This window comes from Bufo bufo, chromosome 9, assembly GCF_905171765.1.
Source record: "Bufo bufo chromosome 9, aBufBuf1.1, whole genome shotgun sequence".
Classification (NCBI taxonomy): Eukaryota; Metazoa; Chordata; class Amphibia; order Anura; family Bufonidae; genus Bufo; species Bufo bufo.
The window spans coordinates 5,264,141-5,290,710 of record NC_053397.1 but is presented as its reverse complement, the minus strand read 5'-3'; the positions used below and the strand labels follow the sequence as shown (position 1 = coordinate 5,290,710).

The 26,570-nt window shown below is 42.5% G+C and overlaps 1 protein-coding gene across 1 annotated transcript in view; it reads right to left on the bottom strand.

Annotated features, from left to right (window-relative positions):
• Positions 1-26,570, bottom strand: part of GRM2 (glutamate metabotropic receptor 2) — an 80,292-nt gene that overhangs the window by 39,795 nt on the left and 13,927 nt on the right. The window contains exon 3 of the mRNA XM_040408037.1: positions 3,613-4,023. Within this exon, the coding sequence (XP_040263971.1) occupies positions 3,613-4,023 (411 nt within the window). The remainder of the gene's footprint in view (positions 1-3,612; positions 4,024-26,570) is intronic.

Below are 26,570 nucleotides of genomic sequence, written 5' to 3'. Positions count from 1 at the left end.
AGTAGATTGTGGGGTGCATGCTCTGTGTGATCAGTAGATTGTGGGGTGCATGCTCTGTGTGATCAGTAGATTGTGGGGTGCATGCTCTGTGTGATCAGTAGATTGTGGGGTGCATGCTCTGTGTGATCAGTAGATTGTGGGGTGCATGCTCTGTGTGATCAGTAGATTGTGGGGTGCATGCTCTGTGTGGTCAGTAGATTGTGGGGTGCATGCTCTGTGTGGTCAGTAGATTGTGGGGTGCATGCTCTGTGTGATCAGTAGATTGTGGGGTGCATGCTCTGTGTGGTCAGTAGATTGTGGGGTGCATGCTCTGTGTGATCAGTAGATTGTGGGGTGCATGCTCTCAGTGATCAGTAGATTGTGGGGTGCATGCTATGTGTGATCAGTAGATTGTGGGGTGCGTGCTCTGTGTGATCAGTAGATTGTGGGATGTATGCTCTGTGTGATCAGTAGATTGTGGGGTGCATGCTCTGTGTGATCAGTAGATTGTGGGGTGCATGCTCTCAGTAATCAGTAGATTGTGGGGTGCATGCTCTGTGTGGTCAGTAGATTGTGGGGTGCATGCTCTGTGTGATCAGTAGATTGTGGGGTGCATGTTGTGTGGTCAGTAGATTGTGGGGTGCATGTTCTGTGTGGTCAGTAGATTGTGGGGTGCATGCTCTGTGTGATCAGTAGATTGTGGGGTGCATGCTCTGTGTGATCAGTAGATTGTGGGGTGCATGCTCTGTGTGATCAGTAGATTGTGGGGTGCATGCTCAGTGTGGTCAGTAGATTGTGGGGTGCATGTTCTGTGTGATCCGTAGATTGTGGGGTGCATGCTCTGTGTGATCAGTAGATTGTGGGGTGCATGCTCTGTGTGGTCAGTAGATTGTGGGGTGCATGCTCTGTGTGATCAGTAGATTGTGGGGTGCATGTTCTGTGTGATCAGTAGATTGTGGGGTGCATGCTCTGTGTGATCAGTAGATTGTGGGGTGCATGCTCAGTGTGGTCAGTAGATTGTGGGGTGCATGTTCTGTGTGATCCGTAGATTGTGGGGTGCATGCTCTGTGTGATCAGTAGATTGTGGGGTGCATGCTCTGTGTGGTCAGTAGATTGTGGGGTGCATGCTCTGTGTGGTCAGTAGATTGTGGGGTGCATGCTCTGTGTGATCAGTAGATTGTGGGGTACATGCTCTGTGTGATCAGTAGATTGTGGGGTGCATGCTCTGTGTGATCAGTAGATTGTGGGGTGCATGCTCTGTGTGGTCAGTAGATTGTGGGGTGCATGCTCTGTGTGGTCAGTAGACTGCGGGGTGCATGCTCTGTGTGGTCAGTAGATTGTGGGGTGCATGTTCTGTGTGATCCGTAGATTGTGGGGTGCATGCTCTGTGTGATCAGTAGATTGTGGGGTGCATGTTCTGTGTGGTCAGTAGATTGTGGGGTGCATGCTCTGTGTGATCAGTAGATTGTGGGGTGCATGTTGTGTGGTCAGTAGATTGTGGGGTGCATGCTCTGTGTGGTCAGTAGATTGTGGGGTGCATGCTCTGTGTGGTCAGTAGATTGTGGGGTGCATGCTCTGTGTGGTCAGTAGATTGTGGGGTGCATGCTCTGTGTGGTGAGTAGATTTCGGGGTGCATGCTCTGTGTGATCAGTAGATTGTGGGGTGCATGCTCTGTGTGATCAGTAGATTGTGGGGTGCATGCTCTGTGTGGTCAGTAGATTGTGGGGTACATGCTCTGTGTGATCAGTAGATTGTGGGCTGCATGCTCTGAGTGATCAGAAGATTGTGGGGTGCATGCTCTGTGTGGTCAGTAGATTGTGGGGTGCATGCTCTGTGTGGTCAGTAGATTGTGGGGTGCATGCTCTGTGTGGTCAGTAGATTGTGGGGTGCATGCTCTGTGTGGTCAGTAGATTGTGGGGTGCATGCTCTGTGTGGTCAGTAGATTGTGGGGTACATGCTCTGTGTGATCAGTAGATTGTGGGGTGCATGCTCTGTGTGGTCAGTAGATTGTGGGGTGCATGCTCTGTGTGATCAGTAGATTGTGGGGTGCATGCTCTGTGTGGTCAGTAGATTGTGGGGTGCATGCTCTGTGTGATCAGTAGATTGTGGGGTGCATGCTCTGTGTGATCAGTAGATTGTGGGGTACATGCTCTGTGTGATCAGTAGATTGTGGGGTGCATGCTCTGTGTGATCAGAAGATTGTGGTGTGCATGCTCTGAGTGATCAGTAGATTGTGGGGTGCATGCTCTGAGTGATCAGAAGATTGTGGGGTGCATGCTCTGTGTGGTCAGTAGATTGTGGGGTGCATGCTCTGTGTGGTCAGTAGATTGTGGGGTGCATGCTCTGTGTGATCAGAAGATTGTGGGGTGCATGCTCTGTGTGGTCAGTAGATTGTGGGGTGCATGCTCTGAGTGATCAGTAGATTGTGGGGTGCATGCTCTGTGTGGTCAGTAGATTGTGGGGTGCATGCTCTGTGTGATCAGTAGATTGTGGGGTGCATGCTCTGTGTGATCAGTAGATTGTGGGGTGCATGCTCTGTGTGGTCAGTAGATTGTGGGGTGCATGCTCTGAGTGATCAGTAGATTGTGGGGTGCATGCTCTGTGTGGTCAGTAGATTGTGGGGTGCATGCTCTGTGTGGTCAGTAGATTGTGGGGTGCATGCTCTGTGTGATCAGTAGATTGTGGGGTGCATGCTCTGTGTGGTCAGTAGATTGTGGGGTGCATGCTCTGTGTGGTCAGAAGATTGTGGGGTGCATGCTCTGTGTGATCAGTAGATTGTGGGGTGCATGCTCTGTGTGATCCGTAGATTGTCGGGTGCATGCTCTGTGTGATCAGTAGATTGTGGGGTGCATGCTCTGTGTGGTCAGTAGATTGTGGGGTGCATGCTCTGTGTGATCAGTAGATTGTGGGGTGCATGCTCTGTGTGGTCAGTAGATTGTGGGGTGCATGCTCTGTGTGGTCAGTAGACTGCGGGGTGCATGCTCTGTGTGATCAGTAGATTGTGGGGTGCATGCTCTGTGTGATTAGTAGATTGTGGGGTGCATGCTCTGTGTGGTCAGTAGACTGCGGGGTGCATGCTCTGTGTGGTCAGTAGATTGTGGGGTGCATGCTCTGTGTGATCAGAAGATTGTGGGGTGCATGCTCTGAGTGATCAGTAGATTGTGGGGTGCATGCTCTGTGTGGTCAGTAGATTGTGGGGTGCATGCTCTGTGTGGTCAGTAGATTGTGGGGTGCATGCTCTGTGTGATCAGTAGATTGTGGGGTGCATGCTCTGTGTGATCAGTAGATTGTGGGGTGCATGCTCTGTGTGATCAGTAGATTGTGGGGTGCATGCTCTGTGTGATCAGTATATTGTGGGGTGCATGCAGTATATTCTCAGCACCTATACCTCCCCTCACCCCCGGGGACCCCTGTTTGGCCAGTGATCTGTCGTCACCTTACAGGCCCCGTCTATGGCAGAGGAGACATATGGACCCTGTGCCCCATAGTGACCCCATATCCTCCGCCCGAACACCCGCAAATCCCACAGACTTCCCGTCACCTCTTCTCCTTCTTCGCCGCAACTTTTCTCTGAGCATCAAAGATTCCAGCGGATCCAGACCCGACCTACCGCCCCTTCCCCTGGAGACTTACCTGATGCCGCTGTCCTCGGTGCTGATCCCCCGGTCCTTGGTCTTGTGCTCCCGGCTCCTCTGTCCTCGGTGCTGGTCTCCCGATCTCCCGGTCCCAGATTCCGATCTCCTGGTTCTGGTCTCCCGATGTCCGGGTTCTGGTCTCCCGGTTCTGGTCTCCCGATGTCCGGGTTCTGGTCTCCCAAAGTCCCGGTTCTGGTCTCCCGATCTCCCGGTTCTGGTCTCCCGATCTCCCGGTTCTGGTCTCCCGATTCTGGTCTCCCGGTTCTGGTCTCCCGATCTCCCGGTTCTGGTCTCCCGATCTCCCGGTTCTGGTCTCCCGATCTCCCGGTTCTGGTCTCCCGATCTCCCGGTTCTGGTCTCCCGATCTCCCGGTTCTGGTCTCCCGGCTCCTCTCCTCCGGCTTCCAGTTCTGGAGCGGAATGATCCTTCAGAGGGGCTTCAGCCTCATTTAGGAATCCGGTCCCGCGGGAAGAGGGCAGCAGAGAGGAATCCCAGCAAATCATCAAGAAGAGACTGAGAAGGACGGTGTTCACACGGAGGAGGAGGAAACTGCACATAGAGGAAAACCTTCACTGTGTGTATACTGATGGGAGGATAAGACTGTACTGTGTGTATACTGATAGGAGGATAAGACTGTACTGTGTATACTGATAGGAGGATAAGACTGTACTGTGTGTATACTGATAGGAGGATAAGACTGTACTGTGTGTATACTGATGGGAGGATAAGACTGTACTGTGTGTATACTGATAGGAGGATAAGACTGTACTGTGTATACTGATAGGAGGATAAGACTGTACTGTGTGTATACTGATAGGAGGATAAGACTGTACTGTGTGTATACTGATAGGAGGATAAGACTGTACTGTGTGTATACTGATAGAAGGATAAGACTGTACTGTGTGTATACTGATAGGAGGATAAGACTGTACTGTGTGTATACTGATAGGAGGATAAGACTGTACTGTGTGTATACTGATAGAAGGATAAGACTGTACTGTGTGTATACTGATAGGAGGATAAGACTGTACTGTGTGTATACTGATAGGAGGATAAGACTGTACTGTGTGTATACTGATGGGAGGATAAGACTGTACTGTGTGTATACTGATAGGAGGATAAGACTGTACTGTGTGTATACTGATAGGAGGATAAGACTGTATTGTGTGTATACTGATAGAAGGATAAGACTGTACTGTGTGTATACTGATAGGAGGATAAGACTGTACTGTGTGTATACTGATAGAAGGATAAGACTGTACTGTGTGTATACTGATAGGAGGATAAGACTGTACTGTGTGTATACTGATAGAAGGATAAGACTGTACTGTGTGTATACTGATAGAAGGATAAGACTGTACTGTGTGTATACTGATAGGAGGATAAGACTGTACTGTGTGTACTGATAGGAGGATAAGACTGTATTGTGTGTATACTGATAGGAGGATAAGACTGTACTGTGTGTATACTGATAGGAGGATAAGACTGTACTGTGTGTATACTGATAGAAGGATAAGACTGTACTGTGTATACTGATAGAAGGATAAGACTGTACTGTGTGTATACTGATAGGAGGATAAGACTGTACTGTGTGTATACTGATAGGAGGATAAGACTGTACTGTGTGTATACTGATAGGAGGATAAGACTGTACTGTGTGTATACTGATAGGAGGATAAGACTGTACTGTGTGTACTGATAGGAGGATAAGACTGTACTGTGTGTATACTGATAGGAGGATAAGACTGTACTGTGTATACTGATAGGAGGATAAGACTGTACTGTGTATACTGATAGGAGGATAAGACTGTACTGTGTATACTGATAGGAGGATAAGACTGTACTGTGTGTATACTGATAGAAGGATAAGACTGTACTGTGTATACTGATAGGAGGATAAGACTGTACTGTATGTATACTGATAGGAGGATAAGACTGTACTGTGTGTATACTGATAGAAGGATAAGACTGTACTGTGTGTATACTGATAGGAGGATAAGACTGTACTGTGTGTATACTGATAGGAGGATAAGACTGTACTGTGTGTATACTGATAGGAGGATAAGACTGTACTGTGTGTATACTGATAGAAGGATAAGACTGTACTGTGTGTATACTGATAGGAGGATAAGACTGTACTGTGTGTATACTGATAGGAGGATAAGACTGTACTGTGTATACTGATAGGAGGATAAGACTGTACTGTGTGTATACTGATAGGAGGATAAGACTGTACTGTGTGTATACTGATAGGAGGATAAGACTGTACTGTGTGTATACTGATAGGAGGATAAGACTGTACTGTGTGTATACTGATAGAAGGATAAGACTGTACTGTGTGTATACTGATAGGAGGATAAGACTGTACTGTGTGTATACTGATAGGAGGATAAGACTGTACTGTGTGTATACTGATAGGAGGATAAGACTGTACTGTGTGTATACTGATAGGAGGATAAGACTGTACTGTGTGTATACTGATAGGAGGATAAGACTGTACTGTGTGTATACTGATAGGAGGATAAGACTGTACTGTGTGTATACTGATAGAAGGATAAGACTGTACTGTGTGTATACTGATAGGAGGATAAGACTGTACTGTGTGTATACTGATAGAAGGATAAGACTGTACTGTGTGTATACTGATAGAAGGATAAGACTGTACTGTGTGTATACTGATAGGAGGATAAGACTGTACTGTATGTATACTGATAGGAGGATAAGACTGTACTGTGTGTATACTGATAGAAGGATAAGACTGTACTGTGTATACTGATAGAAGGATAAGACTGTACTGTGTGTATACTGATAGGAGGATAAGACTGTACTGTGTGTATACTGATAGAAGGATAAGACTGTACTGTGTATACTGATAGGAGGATAAGACTGTACTGTGTGTATACTGATAGGAGGATAAGACTGTACTGTGTCTATACTGATAGGAGGATAAGACTGTACTGTGTGTATACTGATAGGAGGATAAGACTGTACTGTGTATACTGATAGGAGGATAAGACTGTACTGTATGTATACTGATAGGAGGATAAGACTGTACTGTGTGTATACTGATAGAAGGATAAGACTGTACTGTGTATACTGATAGAAGGATAAGACTGTACTGTGTGTATACTGATAGGAGGATAAGACTGTACTGTGTGTATACTGATAGGAGGATAAGACTGTACTGTGTGTATACTGATAGAAGGATAAGACTGTACTGTGTGTATACTGATAGGAGGATAAGACTGTACTGTGTGTATACTGATAGGAGGATAAGACTGTACTGTGTGTATACTGATAGGAGGATAAGACTGTACTGTGTGTATACTGATAGGAGGATAAGACTGTACTGTGTGTATACTGATAGGAGGATAAGACTGTACTGTGTGTATACTGATAGGAGGATAAGACTGTACTGTGTGTATACTGATAGAAGGATAAGACTGTACTGTGTGTATACTGATAGGAGGATAAGACTGTACTGTGTGTATACTGATAGGAGGATAAGACTGTACTGTGTATACTGATAGGAGGATAAGACTGTACTGTATGTATACTGATAGGAGGATAAGACTGTACTGTGTGTATACTGATAGGAGGATAAGACTGTACTGTGTCTATACTGATAGAAGGATAAGACTGTACTGTGTGTATACTGATAGGAGGATAAGACTGTACTGTGTGTATACTGATAGGAGGATAAGACTGTACTGTGTGTATACTGATAGGAGGATAAGACTGTACTGTGTGTATACTGATAGGAGGATAAGACTGTACTGTGTATACTGATAGAAGGATAAGACTGTACTGTGTGTATACTGATAGGAGGATAAGACTGTACTGTGTATACTGATAGGAGGATAAGACTGTACTGTATGTATACTGATAGGAGGATAAGACTGTACTGTGTGTATACTGATAGAAGGATAAGACTGTACTGTGTATACTGATAGAAGGATAAGACTGTACTGTGTGTATACTGATAGGAGGATAAGACTGTACTGTGTGTATACTGATAGAAGGATAAGACTGTACTGTGTGTATACTGATAGGAGGATAAGACTGTACTGTGTGTATACTGATAGGAGGATAAGATTGTACTGTGTGTATACTGATAGGAGGATAAGACTGTACTGTGTGTATACTGATAGGAGGATAAGACTGTACTGTGTGTATACTGATAGGAGGATAAGACTGTACTGTGTGTATACTGATAGAAGGATAAGACTGTACTGTGTGTATACTGATAGGAGGATAAGACTGTACTGTGTGTATACTGATAGGAGGATAAGACTGTACTGTGTATACTGATAGGAGGATAAGACTGTACTGTATGTATACTGATAGGAGGATAAGACTGTACTGTGTGTATACTGATAGGAGGATAAGACTGTACTGTGTGTGTATACTGATAGAAGGATAAGACTGTACTGTGTGTATACTGATAGGAGGATAAGACTGTACTGTCTGTATACTGATAGAAGGATAAGACTGTACTGTGTGTATACTGATAGAAGGATAAGACTGTACTGTGTGTATACTGATAGAAGGATAAGACTGTACTGTGTATACTGATAGAAGGATAAGACTGTACTGTGTGTATACTGATAGGAGGATAAGACTGTACTGTGTGTATACTGATAGGAGGATAAGACTGTACTGTGTGTATACTGATAGGAGGATAAGACTGTACTGTGTGTATACTGATAGAAGGATAAGACTGTACTGTGTCTATACTGATAGGAGGATAAGACTGTACTGTGTGTATACTGATAGAAGGATAAGACTGTACTGTGTGTATACTGATAGGAGGATAAGACTGTACTGTGTGTATACTGATAGGAGGATAAGACTGTACTGTGTGTATACTGATAGGAGGATAAGACTGTACTGTGTATACTGATAGGAGGATAAGACTGTACTGTGTGTATACTGATAGGAGGATAAGACTGTACTGTGTGTATACTGATAGAAGGATAAGACTGTACTGTGTATACTGATAGAAGGATAAGACTGTACTGTGTGTATACTGATAGAATGATAAGACTGTACTGTGTGTATACTGATAGGAGGATAAGACTGTACTGTGTGTATACTGATAGGAGGATAAGACTGTACTGTGTGTATACTGATAGGAGGATAAGACTGTACTGTGTGTATACTGATAGGAGGATAAGACTGTACTGTGTATACTGATAGGAGGATAAGACTGTACTGTGTGTATACTGATAGGAGGATAAGACTGTACTGTGTGTATACTGATAGGAGGATAAGACTGTACTGTGTGTATACTGATAGGAGGATAAGACTGTACTGTGTGTATACTGATAGGAGGATAAGACTGTACTGTGTGTATACTGATAGGAGGATAAGACTGTACTGTGTGTATACTGATAGGAGCATAAGACTGTACTGTGTGTATACTGATAGGAGGATAAGACTGTACTGTGTGTATACTGATAGAAGGATAAGACTGTACTGTATGTATACTGATAGGAGGATAAGACTGTACTGTGTGTATACTGATAGGAGGATAAGACTGTACTGTGTGTATACTGATAGGAGGATAAGACTGTACTGTGTGTATACTGATAGGAGGATAAGACTGTACTGTGTGTGTACTGATAGGAGGATAAGACTGTACTGTGTGTATACTGATAGGAGGATAAGACTGTACTGTGTGTATACTGATAGAAGGATAAGACTGTACTGTATGTATACTGATAGGAGGATAAGACTGTACTGTGTGTATACTGATAGGAGGATAAGACTGTACTGTGTGTATACTGATAGGAGGATAAGACTGTACTGTGTGTGTATACTGATAGAAGGATAAGACTGTACTGTGTGTATACTGATAGGAGGATAAGACTGTACTGTGTGTATACTGATAGGAGGATAAGACTGTACTGTGTGTATACTGATAGAAGGATAAGACTGTACTGTGTGTATACTGATAGGAGGATAAGACTGTACTGTGTGTATACTGATAGGAGGATAAGACTGTACTGTGTGTATACTGATAGAAGGATAAGACTGTACTGTGTGTATACTGATAGGAGGATAAGACTGTACTGTGTGTATACTGATAGGAGGATAAGACTGTACTGTGTGTATACTGATAGGAGGATAAGACTGTACTGTGTGTATACTGATAGGAGGATAAGACTGTACTGTGTGTATACTGATAGGAGGATAAGACTGTACTGTGTGTATACTGATAGAAGGATAAGACTGTACTGTGTGTATACTGATAGGAGGATAAGACTGTACTGTGTGTATACTGATAGAAGGATAAGACTGTACTGTGTGTATACTGATAGGAGGATAAGACTGTACTGTGTGTATACTGATAGGAGGATAAGACTGTACTGTGTGTATACTGATAGAAGGATAAGACTGTACTGTGTGTATACTGATAGGAGGATAAGACTGTACTGTGTGTATACTGATAGGAGGATAAGACTGTACTGTGTGTATACTGATAGAAGGATAAGACTGTACTGTGTGTATACTGATAGGAGGATAAGACTGTAATGTGTGTATACTGATAGGATGATAAGACTGTACTGTGTGTATACTGATAGAAGGATAAGACTGTACTGTGTGTATACTGATAGAAGGATAAGACTGTACTGTGTATACTGATAGGAGGATAAGACTGTACTGTATGTATACTGATAGGAGGATAAGACTGTACTGTGTGTATACTGATAGAAGGATAAGACTGTACTGTGTGTATACTGATAGGAGGATAAGACTGTACTGTGTGTATACTGATAGAAGGATAAGACTGTACTGTGTGTATACTGATAGAAGGATAAGACTGTACTGTGTGTATACTGATAGAAGGATAAGACTGTACTGTGTGTATACTGATAGGAGGATAAGACTGTACTGTGTATACTGATAGAAGGATAAGACTGTACTGTGTGTATACTGATAGGAGGATAAGACTGTACTGTGTGTATACTGATAGGAGGATAAGACTGTACTGTGTGTATACTGATAGAAGGATAAGACTGTACTGTGTGTATACTGATAGAAGGATAAGACTGTACTGTGTGTATACTGATAGAAGGATAAGACTGTACTGTGTGTATACTGATAGAAGGATAAGACTGTACTGTGTGTATACTGATAGGAGGATAAGACTGTACTGTGTGTATACTGATAGGAGGATAAGACTGTACTGTGTGTATACTGATAGAAGGATAAGACTGTACTGTGTGTATACTGATAGAAGGATAAGACTGTACTGTGTGTATACTGATAGGAGGATAAGACTGTACTGTGTGTATACTGATAGAAGGATAAGACTGTACTGTGTGTATACTGATAGGAGGATAAGACTGTACTGTGTGTATACTGATAGAAGGATAAGACTGTACTGTGTGTATACTGATAGAAGGATAAGACTGTACTGTGTGTATACTGATAGAAGGATAAGACTGTACTGTGTGTATACTGATAGAAGGATAAGACTGTACTGTGTGTATACTGATAGAAGGATAAGACTGTACTGTGTGTATACTGATAGAAGGATAAGACTGTACTGTGTGTATACTGATAGGAGGATAAGACTGTACTGTGTGTATACTGATAGAAGGATAAGACTGTACTGTATGTATACTGATAGGAGGATAAGACTGTACTGTGTGTATACTGATAGGAGGATAAGACTGTACTGTGTGTATACTGATAGGAGGATAAGACTGTACTGTGTGTATACTGATAGAAGGATAAGACTGTACTGTGTGTATACTGATAGGAGGATAAGACTGTACTGTGTGTATACTGATAGGAGGATAAGACTGTACTGTGTGTATACTGATAGGAGGATAAGACTGTACTGTGTGTATACTGATAGGAGGATAAGACTGTACTGTGTGTATACTGATAGAAGGATAAGACTGTACTGTGTGTATACTGATAGAAGGATAAGACTGTACTGTGTGTATACTGATAGAAGGATAAGACTGTACTGTGTGTATACTGATAGGAGGATAAGACTGTAATGTGTGTGTATACTGATAGAAGGATAAGACTGTACTGTGTGTATACTGATAGGAGGATAAGACTGTACTGTGTATACTGATAGAAGGATAAGACTGTACTGTGTGTATACTGATAGGAGGATAAGACTGTACTGTGTGTATACTGATAGGAGGATAAGACTGTACTGTGTGTATACTGATAGGAGGATAAGACTGTACTGTGTGTATACTGATAGAAGGATAAGACTGTACTGTGTGTATACTGATAGGAGGATAAGACTGTAATGTGTGTACATTGATAGGAGGATAAGACTGTACTGTGTGTATACTGATAGGAGGATAAGACTGTACTGTGTGTATACTGATAGAAGGATAAGACTGTACTGTGTGAATACTGATAGGAGGATAAGACTGTACTGTGTGTATACTGATAGAAGGATAAGACTGTACTGTGTGTATACTGATAGGAGGATAAGATTGTACTGTGTGTATACTGATAGAAGGATAAGACTGTACTTTGTGTATACTGATAGAAGGATAAGACTGTACTGTGTGTATACTGATAGAAGGATAAGACTGTACTGTGTGTATACTGATAGAAGGATAAGACTGTACTGTGTGTATACTGATAGGAGGATAAGACTGTACTGTGTGTATACTGATAGGAGGATAAGACTGTACTGTGTGTATACTGATAGGAGGATAAGACTGTACTGTGTGTATACTGATAGGAGGATAAGACTGTACTGTGTGTATACTGATAGGAGGATAAGACTGTACTGTGTGTATACTGATAGGAGGATAAGACTGTACTGTGTGTATACTGATAGGAGGATAAGACTGTACTGTGTGTATACTGATAGAAGGATAAGACTGTACTGTGTGTATACTGATAGGAGGATAAGACTGTACTGTGTGTATACTGATAGAAGGATAAGACTGTACTGTGTGTATACTGATAGGAGGATAAGACTGTACTGTGTGTATACTGATAGGAGGATAAGACTGTACTGTGTGTATACTGATAGAAGGATAAGACTGTACTGTGTGTATACTGATAGGAGGATAAGACTGTACTGTGTGTATACTGATAGGAGGATAAGACTGTACTGTGTGTATACTGATAGGAGGATAAGACTGTACTGTGTGTATACTGATAGGAGGATAAGACTGTACTGTCTGTATACTGATAGGAGGATAAGACTGTACTGTGTGTATACTGATAGGAGGATAAGACTGTACTGTGTGTATACTGATAGGAGGATAAGACTGTACTGTGTGTATACTGATAGGAGGATAAGACTGTAGTGTGTATAATGATGAGTGGCTATGACTGGACTGCGTATATTGATGTGTATATATATATGACTGTAGTGTGGATACTGATGGGTGGATGTCACTGTAGTTTATATACTACTGAGAGGAGATGACTAAATCAAAATATCAAATCCCCACAAAAAATTGTAAACAGATATTTGGTAACAATATCTTTATTAATTTAACATCACAGTATAAAACATCTAAAATCAGCCACAACAACGGCAGCAGATAAGAAAGGAAGCGACACTGGTCTTGTAGTAATAAATGCAATATATCAGGAGAAGCTGAAACCCTAACCCCTGAGGAAGCTGAAAAGGGAAGCGTACGTCGGGCGGAGGCACACTGCTCATGTAGGGCTATGTTTGGTCTATTTTATATGTGTTATTACTTTTGATTTTTTATACATTGCTGTTTTCATTGTCCACTATTTTGGGATTTGCATATTTGAAGGTTGTAAGCACTAAGCACTAGACAAGACTTAGCAAGCCCAAGCCCTCCTGATACATTGCATTTATTACTACAAGACCACTGTTGCTTCCTTTTGACATGTGCTGCCGTTGTTGTGACTGATACTTTAATGTTAAATTAATAAAGATATTGTTACCAAATATGTGTTTACGATTTTTTGGGGGTTTGATATTTTGTTTTGGTGGATTTAATTGTGCTCGGCCCCACCCCACCCACAGTTATTGGTTGGTGGTTTGTATATTTTTGAGTGGATATGACTGCAGTGTGTATTCTAATTATTATATATGATAGTAGTGTGTATACTGGTGAGTGGATTTGTTTGTATTCTGTACTTTGACTGGTGCAAGGATTTTTGCCACCCTAGGCGAAAGCTCATTTTGCCGCCCCTTGACTCCGCCCATTGATCACGCCCTTTGACCCACCCTTTTTATTGTCGGCCACCTATTTAATGATTGTTGCTTGCAACATTTTACTTGACCATCTAATTTTATATTAATTTTATATATATTATATTCTTGCTGGTCATCTGTACCATTTTGGCCTCAAAACATTACATGACCCCCTACACTACATTACATTATTGACAACTGTAGGTTTTTACCTTGACTTGTGGTGACCTAGGTGTGTTTATCAGCAGGTCTGCTCCAGTCACTGTTATGGGGGATCTGTGGATGACACATAACATATATATCGCATCTTATGCTATATATGTCATCCACAGATCCCCCATAACAGTGTCATCCACAGATCCCCCTATAATAGTGTCATCCACAGATCCCCCTATAATAGTGTCATCCACAGATCCCCCTATAATAGTGTCATCCACAGTTCCCCCATAACAGTGTCATCCACAGATCCCCCCCATAAGTGTCATCCACAGATCCCCCACGACAGTGCCATCCACAGATCCCCCTATAATAGTGCCATCCACAGATCCCCCTATAATAGTGTCATCCACAGATCCCCCATAACAGTGTCATCCACAGATCCCCCATAACAGTGTCATCCACAGATCCCCCGCATAAGTGTCATCCACAGATCCCCCATAACAGTGCCATCCACAGATCCCCCATAACAGTGCCATCCACAGATCCCCCTATAATAGTGTCATCCACAGATCCCCCACGACAGTGCCATCCACAGATCCCCCTATAATAGTGCCATCCACAGATCCCCCTATAATAGTGTCATCCACAGATCCCCCATAACAGTGTCATCCACAGATCCCCCATAACAGTGTCATCCACAGATCCCCCGCATAAGTGTCATCCACAGATCCCCCATAACAGTGCCATCCACAGATCCCCCATAACAGTGCCATCCACAGATCCCCCTATAATAGTGTCATCCACAGATCCCCCACGACAGTGCCATCCACAGATCCCCCTATAATAGTGCCATCCACAGATCCCCCTATAATAGTGCCATCCACAGATCCCCCTATAATAGTGTCATCCACAGATCCCCCATAACAGTGTCATCCACAGATCCCCCATAACAGTGTCATCCACAGATCCCCCATAACAGTGTCATCCACAGATCCCCCATAACAGTGTCATCCACAGATCCCCCATAACAGTGCCATCCACAGATCCCCCATAACAGTGTCATCCACAGATCCCCCTATAATAGTGCCATCCACAGATACCCCTCCCTATAATTGTGTCATCCCCCTCCCCGCCGCTCACAGGAGTATACATTTATAAACTGTAATCCGTATCCTGCAGTAACTTTAAATCAGCGCTCATCTCTTTACTACCTTACACTCAGCTCCAGTAACAGGCAGTGCGGGCGGCAGCGCTCACTCACTGACGTCACGCGCCCGCACTGCCTGTTACCGGAGCTGAGTGTAAGGTAGTAAAGAGATGAGCGCTGATTTAAAGTTACTGCAGGATACGGATTACAGTTTATAAATGTATACTCCTGTGAGCGGCGGGGCCGGTGTAGAGCAGCGCAGGAGAGTCAGAGCGGAGAGCGCTGTGACTTGTATTGTAGCCAGAGCGGCGCCCCCAGCAAGAGTGCACTGTACACGGTGGCCTACCTTGCTTATGGGTGTCGCCGGCCCTGTACTTAGTGGATATGACTATACTTTGTACACTACGTGCAGAATTATTAGGCAAATGAGTATTTTGCCCACATCATCCTCTTTATGCATGTTGTCTTACTCCAAGCTGTATAGGCTCGAAAGCCTACTACCAATTAAGCATATTAGGTGATGTGCATCTCTGTAATGAGAAGGGGTGTGGTCTAATGACATCAACACCCTATATTAGGTGTGCATAATTATTAGGCAACTTCCTTTCCTTTGGCAAAATGGGTCAAAAGAAGGACTTGACAGGCTCAGAAAAGTCAAAAATAGTGAGATATCTTGCAGAGGGATGCAGCGCTCTTAAAATTGCAAAGCTTCTGAAGCGTGATCATCGAACAATCAAGCGTTTCATTCAAAATAGTCAACAGGGTCGCAAGAAGCGTGTGGAAAAACCAAGGCGCAAAATAACTGCCCATGAACTGAGAAAAGTCAAGCGTGCAGCTGCCAAGATGCCACCAGTTTGGCCATATTTCAGAGCTGCAACATCACTGGAGTGCCCAAAAGCACAAGGTGTGCAATACTCAGAGACATGGCCAAGGTAAGAAAGGCTGAAAGACGACCACCACTGAACAAGACACACAAGCTGAAACGTCAAGACTGGGCCAAGAAATATCTCAAGACTGATTTTTCTAAGGTTTTATGGACTGATGAAATGAGAGTGAGTCTTGATGGGCCAGATGGATGGGCCCGTGGCTGGATTGGTAAAGGGCAGAGAGCTCCAGTCCGACTCAGACGCCAGCAAGGTGGAGGTGGAGTACTGGTTTGGGCTGGTATCATCAAAGATGAGCTTGTGGGGCCTTTTCGGGTTGAGGATGGAGTCAAGCTCAACTCCCAGTCCTACTGCCAGTTTCTGGAAGACACCTTCTTCAAGCAGTGGTACAGGAAGAAGTCTGCATCCTTCAAGAAAAACATGATTTTCATGCAGGACAATGCTCCATCACACGCGTCCAAGTACTCCACAGCGTGGCTGGCAAGAAAGGGTATAAAAGAAGAAAATCTAATGACATGGCCTCCTTGTTCACCTGATCTGAACCCCATTGAGAACCTGTGGTCCATCATCAAATGTGAGATTTACAAGGAGGGAAAACAGTACACCTCTCTGAACAGTGTCTGGGAGGCTGTGGTTGCTGCTGCACGCAATGTTGATGGTGAACAGATCAAAACACTGACAGAATCCATGGATGGCAGGCTTTTGAGTGTCCTTGCAAAGAAAGGTGGCTATATTGGTCACTGATTTGTTTTTGTTTTGTTTTTGAATGTCAGAAATGTATATTTGTGAATGTTGAGATGTTATATTGGTTTCACTGGTAAAAATAAATAATTGAAATGGGTATATATTTGTTTTTTGTTAAGTTGCCTAATAATTATGCACAGTAATAGTCACCTGCACACACAGATATCCCCCTAAAATAGCTAAAACTAAAAACAAACTAAAAACTACTTCCAAAAATATTCAGCTTTGATATTTATGAGTTTTTTGGGTTCATTGAGAACATGGTTGTTGTTCAATAATAAAATGAATCCTCAAAAATACAACTTGCCTAATAATTCTGCACTCCCTGTATAATGTGAGGGTATGACTGTAGTGTGTACACTGATGAGTGGATATGACTGTAGTGTGTATACTGATGAGTGGATGTGACTGTAGTGTGTATACTGATGAGTGGATATGACTGTAGTGTGTATACTGATGAGTGGATATGACTGTAGTGTGTATACTGATGAGTGGATGTGACTGTAGTGTGTATACTGATCAGTGGATATGACTGTAGTGTGTATACTGATGAGTGGATATGACTGTAGTGTGTATACTGATGAGTGGATGTGACTGTAGTGTGTATACTGATGAGTGGATATGACTGTAGTGTGTATACTGATGAGTGGATATGACTGTAGTGTGTATACTGATGAGTGGATGTGACTGTAGTGTGTATACTGATCAGTGGATATGACTGTAGTGTGTATACTGATGAGTGGATATGACTGTAGTGTGTATACTGATGAGTGGATATGACTGTAGTGTGTATACTGATGAGTGGATGCGACTGTAGTGTGTATACTGATGAGTGGATACGACTGTAGTGTGTATACTGATGAGTGGATATGACTGTAGTGTGTATACTGATGAGTGGATATGACTGTAGTGTGTATACTGATGAGTGGATATGACTGTAGTGTGTATACTGATCAGTGGATATGACTGTAGTGTGTATACTGATCAGTGGATATGACTGTAGTGTGTACACTGATGAGTGGATGTGACTGTAGTGTGTATACTGATGAGTGGATGTGACTGTAGTGTGTATACTGATGAGTGGATATGACTGTAGTGTGTATACTGATGAGTGGATATGACTGTAGTGTGTATACTGATGAGTGGATGCGACTGTAGTGTGTATACTGATGAGTGGATATGACTGTAGTGTGTATACTGATGAGTGGATGCGACTGTAGTGTGTATACTGATGAGTGGATATGACGGTAGTGTGTATACTGATGAGTGGATATGACTGTAGTGTGTATACTGATGAGTGGATATGACTGTAGTGTGTATACTGATGAGTGGATATGACTGTAGTGTGTATACTGATCAGTGGATATGACTGTAGTGGGTATACTGATCAGTGGATATGACTGTAGTGTGTACACTGATGAGTGGATGTGACTGTAGTGTGTATACTGATGAGTGGATGTGACTGTAGTGTGTATACTGATGAGTGGATATGACTGTAGTGTGTATACTGATGAGTGGATATGACTGTAGTGTGTATACTGATGAGTGGATATGACTGTAGTGTGTATACTGATCAGTGGATATGACTGTAGTGTGTATACTGATGAGTGGATATGACTGTAGTGTGTATACTGATGAGTGGATATGACTGTAGTGTGTATACTGATCAGTGGATATGACTGTAGTGTGTATACTGATGAGTGGATATGACTGTAGTGTGTATACTGATGAGTGGATATGACTGTATTGTGTATACTGATCAGTGGATATGACTGTAGTGTGTATACTGATCAGTGGATATGACTGTAGTGTGTATACTGATGAGTGGATGCGACTGTAGTGTGTATACTGATGAGTGGATATGACTGTAGTGTGTATACTGATCAGTGGATATGACTGTAGTGGGTATACTGATCAGTGGATATGACTGTAGTGTGTACACTGATGAGTGGATGTGACTGTAGTGTGTATACTGATGAGTGGATATGACTGTAGTGTGTATACTGATGAGTGGATATGACTGTAGTGTGTATACTGATGAGTGGATGCGACTGTAGTGTGTATACTGATGAGTGGATATGACTGTAGTGTGTATACTGATGAGTGGATATGACTATAGTTTGTATACTGATGAGTGGATATGACTGTAGTGTGTATACTGATCAGTAGATATGACTGTAGTGTGTATACTGATGAGTGGATATGACTGTAGTGTGTATAGTGATCAGTGGATGTGACTGTAGTGTGTATACTGATGAGTGGATATGACTGTAGTGTGTATACTGATCAGTGGATATGACTGTAGTGTGTATACTGATCAGTGGATGTGACTGTAGTGTGTATACTGATGAGTGGATATGACTGTAGTGTGTATACTGATGAGTGGATATGACTGTAGTGTGTATACTGATCAGTGGATATGACTGTAGTGTGTATACTGATCAGTGGATATGACTGTATTGTGTATATTGATCAGTGGATATGACTGTAGTGTGTATACTGATGAGTGGATATGACTGTAGTGTGTATACTAATGAGTGGATATGACTGTAGTGTGTATACTGATGAGTGGATATGACTGTAGTGTGTATACTGATGAGTGGATATGACTGTAGTGTGTATACTGATCAGTGGATATGACTGTAGTGTGTATACTGATGAGTGGATGCGACTGTAGTGTGTATACTGATGAGTGGATATTACTGTAGTGTGTATACTGATGAGTGGATGTGACTGTAGTGTGTATACTAATGAGTGGATGTGACTGTATTGTGTATACTGATGAGTGGATGCGACTGTAGTGTGTATACTGATGAGTGGATATGACGGTAGTGTGTATACCGATGAGTGGATATGACTGTAGTGTGTATACTGATGAGTGGATATGACTGTAGTGTGTATACTGATGAGTGGATATGACTGTAGTGTGTATACTGATCAGTGGATATGACTGTAGTGGGTATACTGATCAGTGGATATGACTGTAGTGTGTACACTGATGAGTGGATGTGACTGTAGTGTGTATACTGATGAGTGGATATGACTGTAGTGTGTATACTGATGAGTGGATATGACTGTAGTGTGTATACTGATGAGTGGATGCGACTGTAGTGTGTATACTGATGAGTGGATATGACTGTAGTGTGTATACTGATGAGTGGATGTGACTGTAGTGTGTATACTGATGAGTGGATATGACTGTAGTGTGTATACTGATGAGTGGATATGACTGTAGTGTGTATACTGATGAGTGGATATGACTGTAGTGTGTATACTGATCAGTGGATATGACTGTAGTGTGTATACTGATGAGTGGATATGACTGTAGTGTGTATACTGATGAGTGGATATGACTGTAGTGTGTATACTGATCAGTGGATATGACTGTAGTGTGTATACTGATGAGTGGATATGACTGTAGTGTGTATACTGATGAGTGGATATGACTGTATTGTGTATACTGATCAGTGGATATGACTGTAGTGTGTATACTGATGAGTGGATATGACTGTAGTGTGTATACTGATGAGTGGATATGACTGTAGTGTGTATACTGATGAGTGGATGCGACTGTAGTGTGTATACTGATGAGTGGATACGACTGTAGTGTGTATACTGATGAGTGGATATGACTGTAGTGTGTATACTGATGAGTGGATGTGACTGTAGTGTGTATACTAATGAGTGGATGTGACTGTATTGTGTATACTGATGAGTGGATGCGACTGTAGTGTGTATACTGATGAGTGGATATGACGGTAGTGTGTATACTGATGAGTGGATATGACTGTAGTGTGTATACTGATGAGTGGATATGACTGTAGTGTGTATACTGATGAGTGGATATGACTGTAGTGTGTATACTGATCAGTGGATATGACTGTAGTGGGTATACTGATCAGTGGATATGACTGTAGTGTGTACACTGATGAGTGGATGTGACTGTAGTGTGTATACTGATGAGTGGATGTGACTGTAGTGTGTATACTGATGAGTGGATATGACTGTAGTGTGTATACTGATGAGTGGATATGACTGTAGTGTGTATACTGATGAGTGGATATGACTGTAGTGTGTATACTGATCAGTGGATATGACTGTAGTGTGTATACTGATGAGTGGATATGACTGTAGTGTGTATACTGATGAGTGGATATGACTGTAGTGTGTATACTGATCAGTGGATATGACTGTAGTGTGTATACTGATGAGTGGATATGACTGTAGTGTGTATACTGATGAGTGGATATGACTGTATTGTGTATACTGATCAGTGGATATGACTGTAGTGTGTATACTGATGAGTGGATATGACTGTAGTGTGTATACTGATGAGTGGATATGACTGTAGTGTGTATACTGATGAGTGGATGCGACTGTAGTGTGTATACTGATGAGTGGATACGACTGTAGTGTGTATACTGATGAGTGGATATGACTGTAGTGTGTATACTGATGAGTGGATGTGACTGTAGTGTGTATACTGATGAGTGGATGTGACTGTAGTGTGTATGCTGATGAGTGGATATGACTGTAGTGTGTATACTGATGAGTGGATATGACTATAGTTTGTATACTGATGAGTGGATATGACTGTAGTGTGTATACTGATCAGTAGATATGACTGTAGTGTGTATACTGATGAGTGGATATGACTGTAGTGTGTATAGTGATCAGTGGATGTGACTGTAGTGTGTATACTGATGAGTGGATATGACTGTAGTGTGTATACTGATCAGTGGATATGACTGTAGTGTGTATACTGATCAGTGGATGTGACTGTAGTGTGTATACTGATGAGTGGATATGACTGTAGTGTGTATACTGATGAGTGGATATGACTGTAGTGTGTATACTGATCAGTGGATATGACTGTAGTGTGTATACTGATCAGTGGATATGACTGTATTGTGTATATTGATCAGTGGATATGACTGTAGTGTGTATACTGATGAGTGGATATGACTGTAGTGTGTATACTAATGAGTGGATATGACTGTAGTGTGTATACTGATGAGTGGATGTGACTGTAGTGTGTATACTAATGAGTGGATGTGACTGTATTGTGTATACTGATGAGTGGATATGACTGTAGTGTGTATACTGATGAGTGGATATGACTGTAGTGTGTATACTGATCAGTGGATATGACTGTAGTGTGTATACTGATGAGTGGATGCGACTGTAGTGTGTATACTGATGAGTGGATATTACTGTAGTGTGTATACTGATGAGTGGATATGACTGTAGTGTGTATACTGATCAGTGGATGTGACTGTAGTGTGTATACTGATGAGTGGATATGACTGTAGTGTGTATACTGATCAGTGGATATGACTGTTTTGTGTGTATACTGATGAATGGTTATGACTGTATTGTGTATACTGATGAGTGGATATGACTGTATTGTGTATACTGATGAGTGGATATGACTGTATTGTGTATACTGATGAGTGGATATGACTGTAGTGTGTATACTGATGAGTGGATGTGACTGTAGTGTGTATACTGATGAGTGGATGTGACTGTAGTGTGTATACTGATTAGTGGATATGACTGTAGTGTGTATACTGATGAGTGGATATGACTGTAGTGTGTATACTGATGAGTGGATATGACTGTAGTGTGTATACTGATCAGTAGTTATGACTGTATTGTGTGTATACTGATGAGTGGATATGACTGTATTGTGTATACTGATCAGTGGATATGACTGTATTGTGTATACTGATCAGTGGATATGACTGTAGTGTGTATACTGATGAGTGGATATGACTGTAGTGTGTATACTGATGAGTGGATATGACTGTAGTGTGTATACTGATGAGTGGATGTGACTGTAGTGTGTATACTGATGAGTGGATATGACTGTAGTGTGTGTACTGATGAGTGGATATGACTGTAGTGTGTATACTGTTGAGTGGATATGACTGTAGTGTGTATACTGATCAGTGGATATGACTGTAGTGTGTATACTGATGAGTGGATATGACTGTAGTGTGTATACTGATGAGTGGATGTGACTGTATTGTGTGTACTGATGAGTGGATATGACTGTAGTGTGTATACTGATGAGTGGATATGACTGTAGTGTGTATACTGATGAGTGGATATGACTGTAGTGTGTATACTGATGAGTGGATATGACTGTAGTGTGTATACTGATCAGTGGATATGACTGTAGTGTGTATACTGATGAGTGGATATGACTGTAGTGTGTATACTGATGAGTGGATATGACTGTAGTGTGTATACTGATGAGTGGATATGACTGTAGTGTGTATACTGATGAGTGGATATGACTGTAGTGTGTATACTGATCAGTGGATATGACTGTAGTGTGTATACTGATGAGTGGATATGACTGTAGTGTGTATACTGATGAGTGGATATGACTGTAGTGTGTATACTGATGAGTGGATATGACTGTAGTGTGTATACTGATGAGTGGATGTGACTGTAGTGTTTATAGTGATCAGTGGATGTGACTGTAGTGTGTATACTGATGAGTGGATGTGACTGTAGTGTGTATACTGATGAGTGGATGTGACTGTAGTGTGTATACTGATGAGTGGATGTGACTGTAGTGTGTATACTGATGAGTGGATGTGACTGTAGTGTGTGTACTGATGAGTGGATATGACTGTATTGTGTATACTGATGAGTGGATGTGACTGTAGTTTGTATACTGATCAGTGGATATGACTGTATTGTGTATACTGTTGAGTGGATATGACTGTAGTGTGTATACTGATCTGTAGATATGACTGTAGTGTGTATACTGATCTGTAGATATGACTGTATTGTGTGTATACTGATGAGTGGATATGACTGTAGTGTGTATACTGATGAGTGGATATGACTGTAGTGTGTATACTGATGAGTAGATATGACTGTAGTGTGTGTATACTGATGAGTGGATATGACTGTAGTGTGTATACTGATGAGTGGATATGACTGTAGTGTGTATACTGATCAGTGGATATTACTGTAGTGTGTATACTGATCAGTGGATGTGACTGTAGTGTGTATACTGATGAGTGGATATGACTGTAGTGTGTATACTGATGAGTGGATATGACTGTATTGTGTATACTGATGAGTGGATATTACTGTAGTGTGTATACTGATCAGTGGATATTACTGTAGTGTGTATACTAATGAGTGGATATGACTGTAGTGTGTATACTGATGAGTGGATATGACTGTAGTGTGTATACTGATGAATGGATGTGACTGTAGTGTGTATACTGATGAGTGGATATGACTGTATTGTGTATACTGATGAGTGGATATGACTGTAGTGTGTATACTGATGAGTGGATATGACTGTATTATGTACACTGATGAGTGGGTATACACAATACAGTCATATCCACTCATCAGTATACACACTACTTTCATATAATCTCATCCGTATACACACTGCAATAATATCCCATCATCTGCATACAGAATTCAGTCATATTTACTCATCAGTATACACACTATAGTCTTAGGCTACTTTCACACTAGCGGCAAGGAACTCCGGCGGGTGAACAGCATGTTGGATCCGTGCTGCCGCTAGTGCACGTGTGCCCCCAGACTGCCACTCCGTCCCCATTGACTATAATAAGGGCATGCTGAGAGGTGGCCGGAATAAAACTACGACATGTCCCCCACCGGAACAGCCTGCCAGAGTTCCTTGCCGCTAGTGTGAAAGTAGCCTTATCCACTCGTCAGTATACACACTATAGTCGCCTCCACTCGTCAGTATACACACTATAGTCGCCTCCACTCGTCAGTATACACACTATAGTCGCCTCCACTCGTCAGTATACACACTATAGTCGCCTCCACTCATCAGTATACACACTATCGTCGCCTCCACTGGTCAGTATACACACTATCGTCGCCTCCACTCGTCAGTATACACACTATAGTCGCCTCCACTCGTCAGTATACACACTATAGTCGCCTCCACTCGTCAGTATACACACTATAGTCGCCTCCACTGGTCAGTATACACACTATAGTCGCCTCCACTCGTCAGTATACACACTATAGTCGCCTCCACTCGTCAGTATACACACTATAGTCGCCTCCACTCATCAGTATACACACTATAGTCGCCTCCACTCGTCAGTATACACACTAAAGTCGCCTCCACTCGTCAGTATACACACTATAGTCGCCTCCACTCATCAGTATACACACTATAGTCGCCTCCACTCGTCAGTATACACACTATAGTCGCCTCCACTCGTCAGTATACACACTATAGTCGCCTCCACTCGTCAGTATACACACTATTGTCGCCTCCACTCGTCAGTATACACACTATAGTCGCCTCCACTCATCAGTATACACACTATCGTCGCCTCCACTCGTCAGTATACACACTATAGTCGCCTCCACTCGTCAGTATACACACTATAGTCGCCTCCACTCGTCAGTATACACACTAAAGTCGCCTCCACTCGTCAGTATACACACTATAGTCGCCTCCACTCATCAGTATACACACTATAGTCGCCTCCACTCGTCAGTATACACACTATAGTCGCCTCCACTCGTCAGTATACACACTATAGTCGCCTCCACTCATCAGTATACACACTATCGTCGCCTCCACTGGTCAGTATACACACTATCGTCGCCTCCACTCGTCAGTATACACACTATAGTCGCCTCCACTCGTCAGTATACACACTATAGTCGCCTCCACTCGTCAGTATACACACTATAGTCGCCTCCACTCGTCAGTATACACACTATAGTCGCCTCCACTCGTCAGTATACACACTATAGTCGCCTCCACTCGTCAGTATACACACTATTGTCGCCTCCACTCGTCAGTATACACACTATAGTCGCCTCCACTCATCAGTATACACACTATAGTCACCTCCACTGGTCAGTATACACACTATCGTCGCCTCCACTGGTCAGTATACACACTATCGTAGCCTCCACTCGTCAGTATACACACTATAGTCGCCTCCACTCGTCAGTATACACACTATAGTCGCCTCCACTCGTCAGTATACACACTATTGTCGCCTCCACTCGTCAGTATACACACTATAGTCGCCTCCACTCATCAGTATACACACTATAGTCGCCTCCACTCGTCAGTATACACACTATAGTCGCCTCCACTCGTCAGTATACACACTATAGTCGCCTCCACTCGTCAGTATACACACTATAGTCGCCTCCACTCGTCAGTATACACACTATAGTCGCCTCCACTCGTCAGTATACACACTATAGTCGCCTCCACTCGTCAGTATACACACTATCGTCGCCTCCACTGGTCAGTATACACACTATCGTCGCCTCCACTCGTCAGTATACACACTATAGTCGCCTCCACTCGTCAGTATACACACTATAGTCGCCTCCACTCGTCAGTATACACACTATTGTCGCCTCCACTCGTCAGTATACACACTATAGTCGCCTCCACTGATCAGTATACACATTATAGTCGCCTCCACTCGTCAGTATACACACTATAGTCGCCTCCACTCGTCAGTATACACACTATAGTCGCCTCCACTCGTCAGTATACACACTATAGTCGCCTCCACTCATCAGTATACACAATATTGTCGCCTCCACTCGTCAGTATACACACTATAGTCGCCTCAACTCGTCAGTATACACACTATAGTCGCCTCCACTCATCAGTATACACAATATTGTCGCCTCCACTCGTCAGTATACACACTATAGTCGCCTCCACTCGTCAGTATACACACTATAGTCGCCTCCACTCATCAGTATACACACTATAGTCGCCTCCACTCATCAGTATACACACTATAGTCGCCTCCACTCGTCAGTATAGACACTATAGTCGC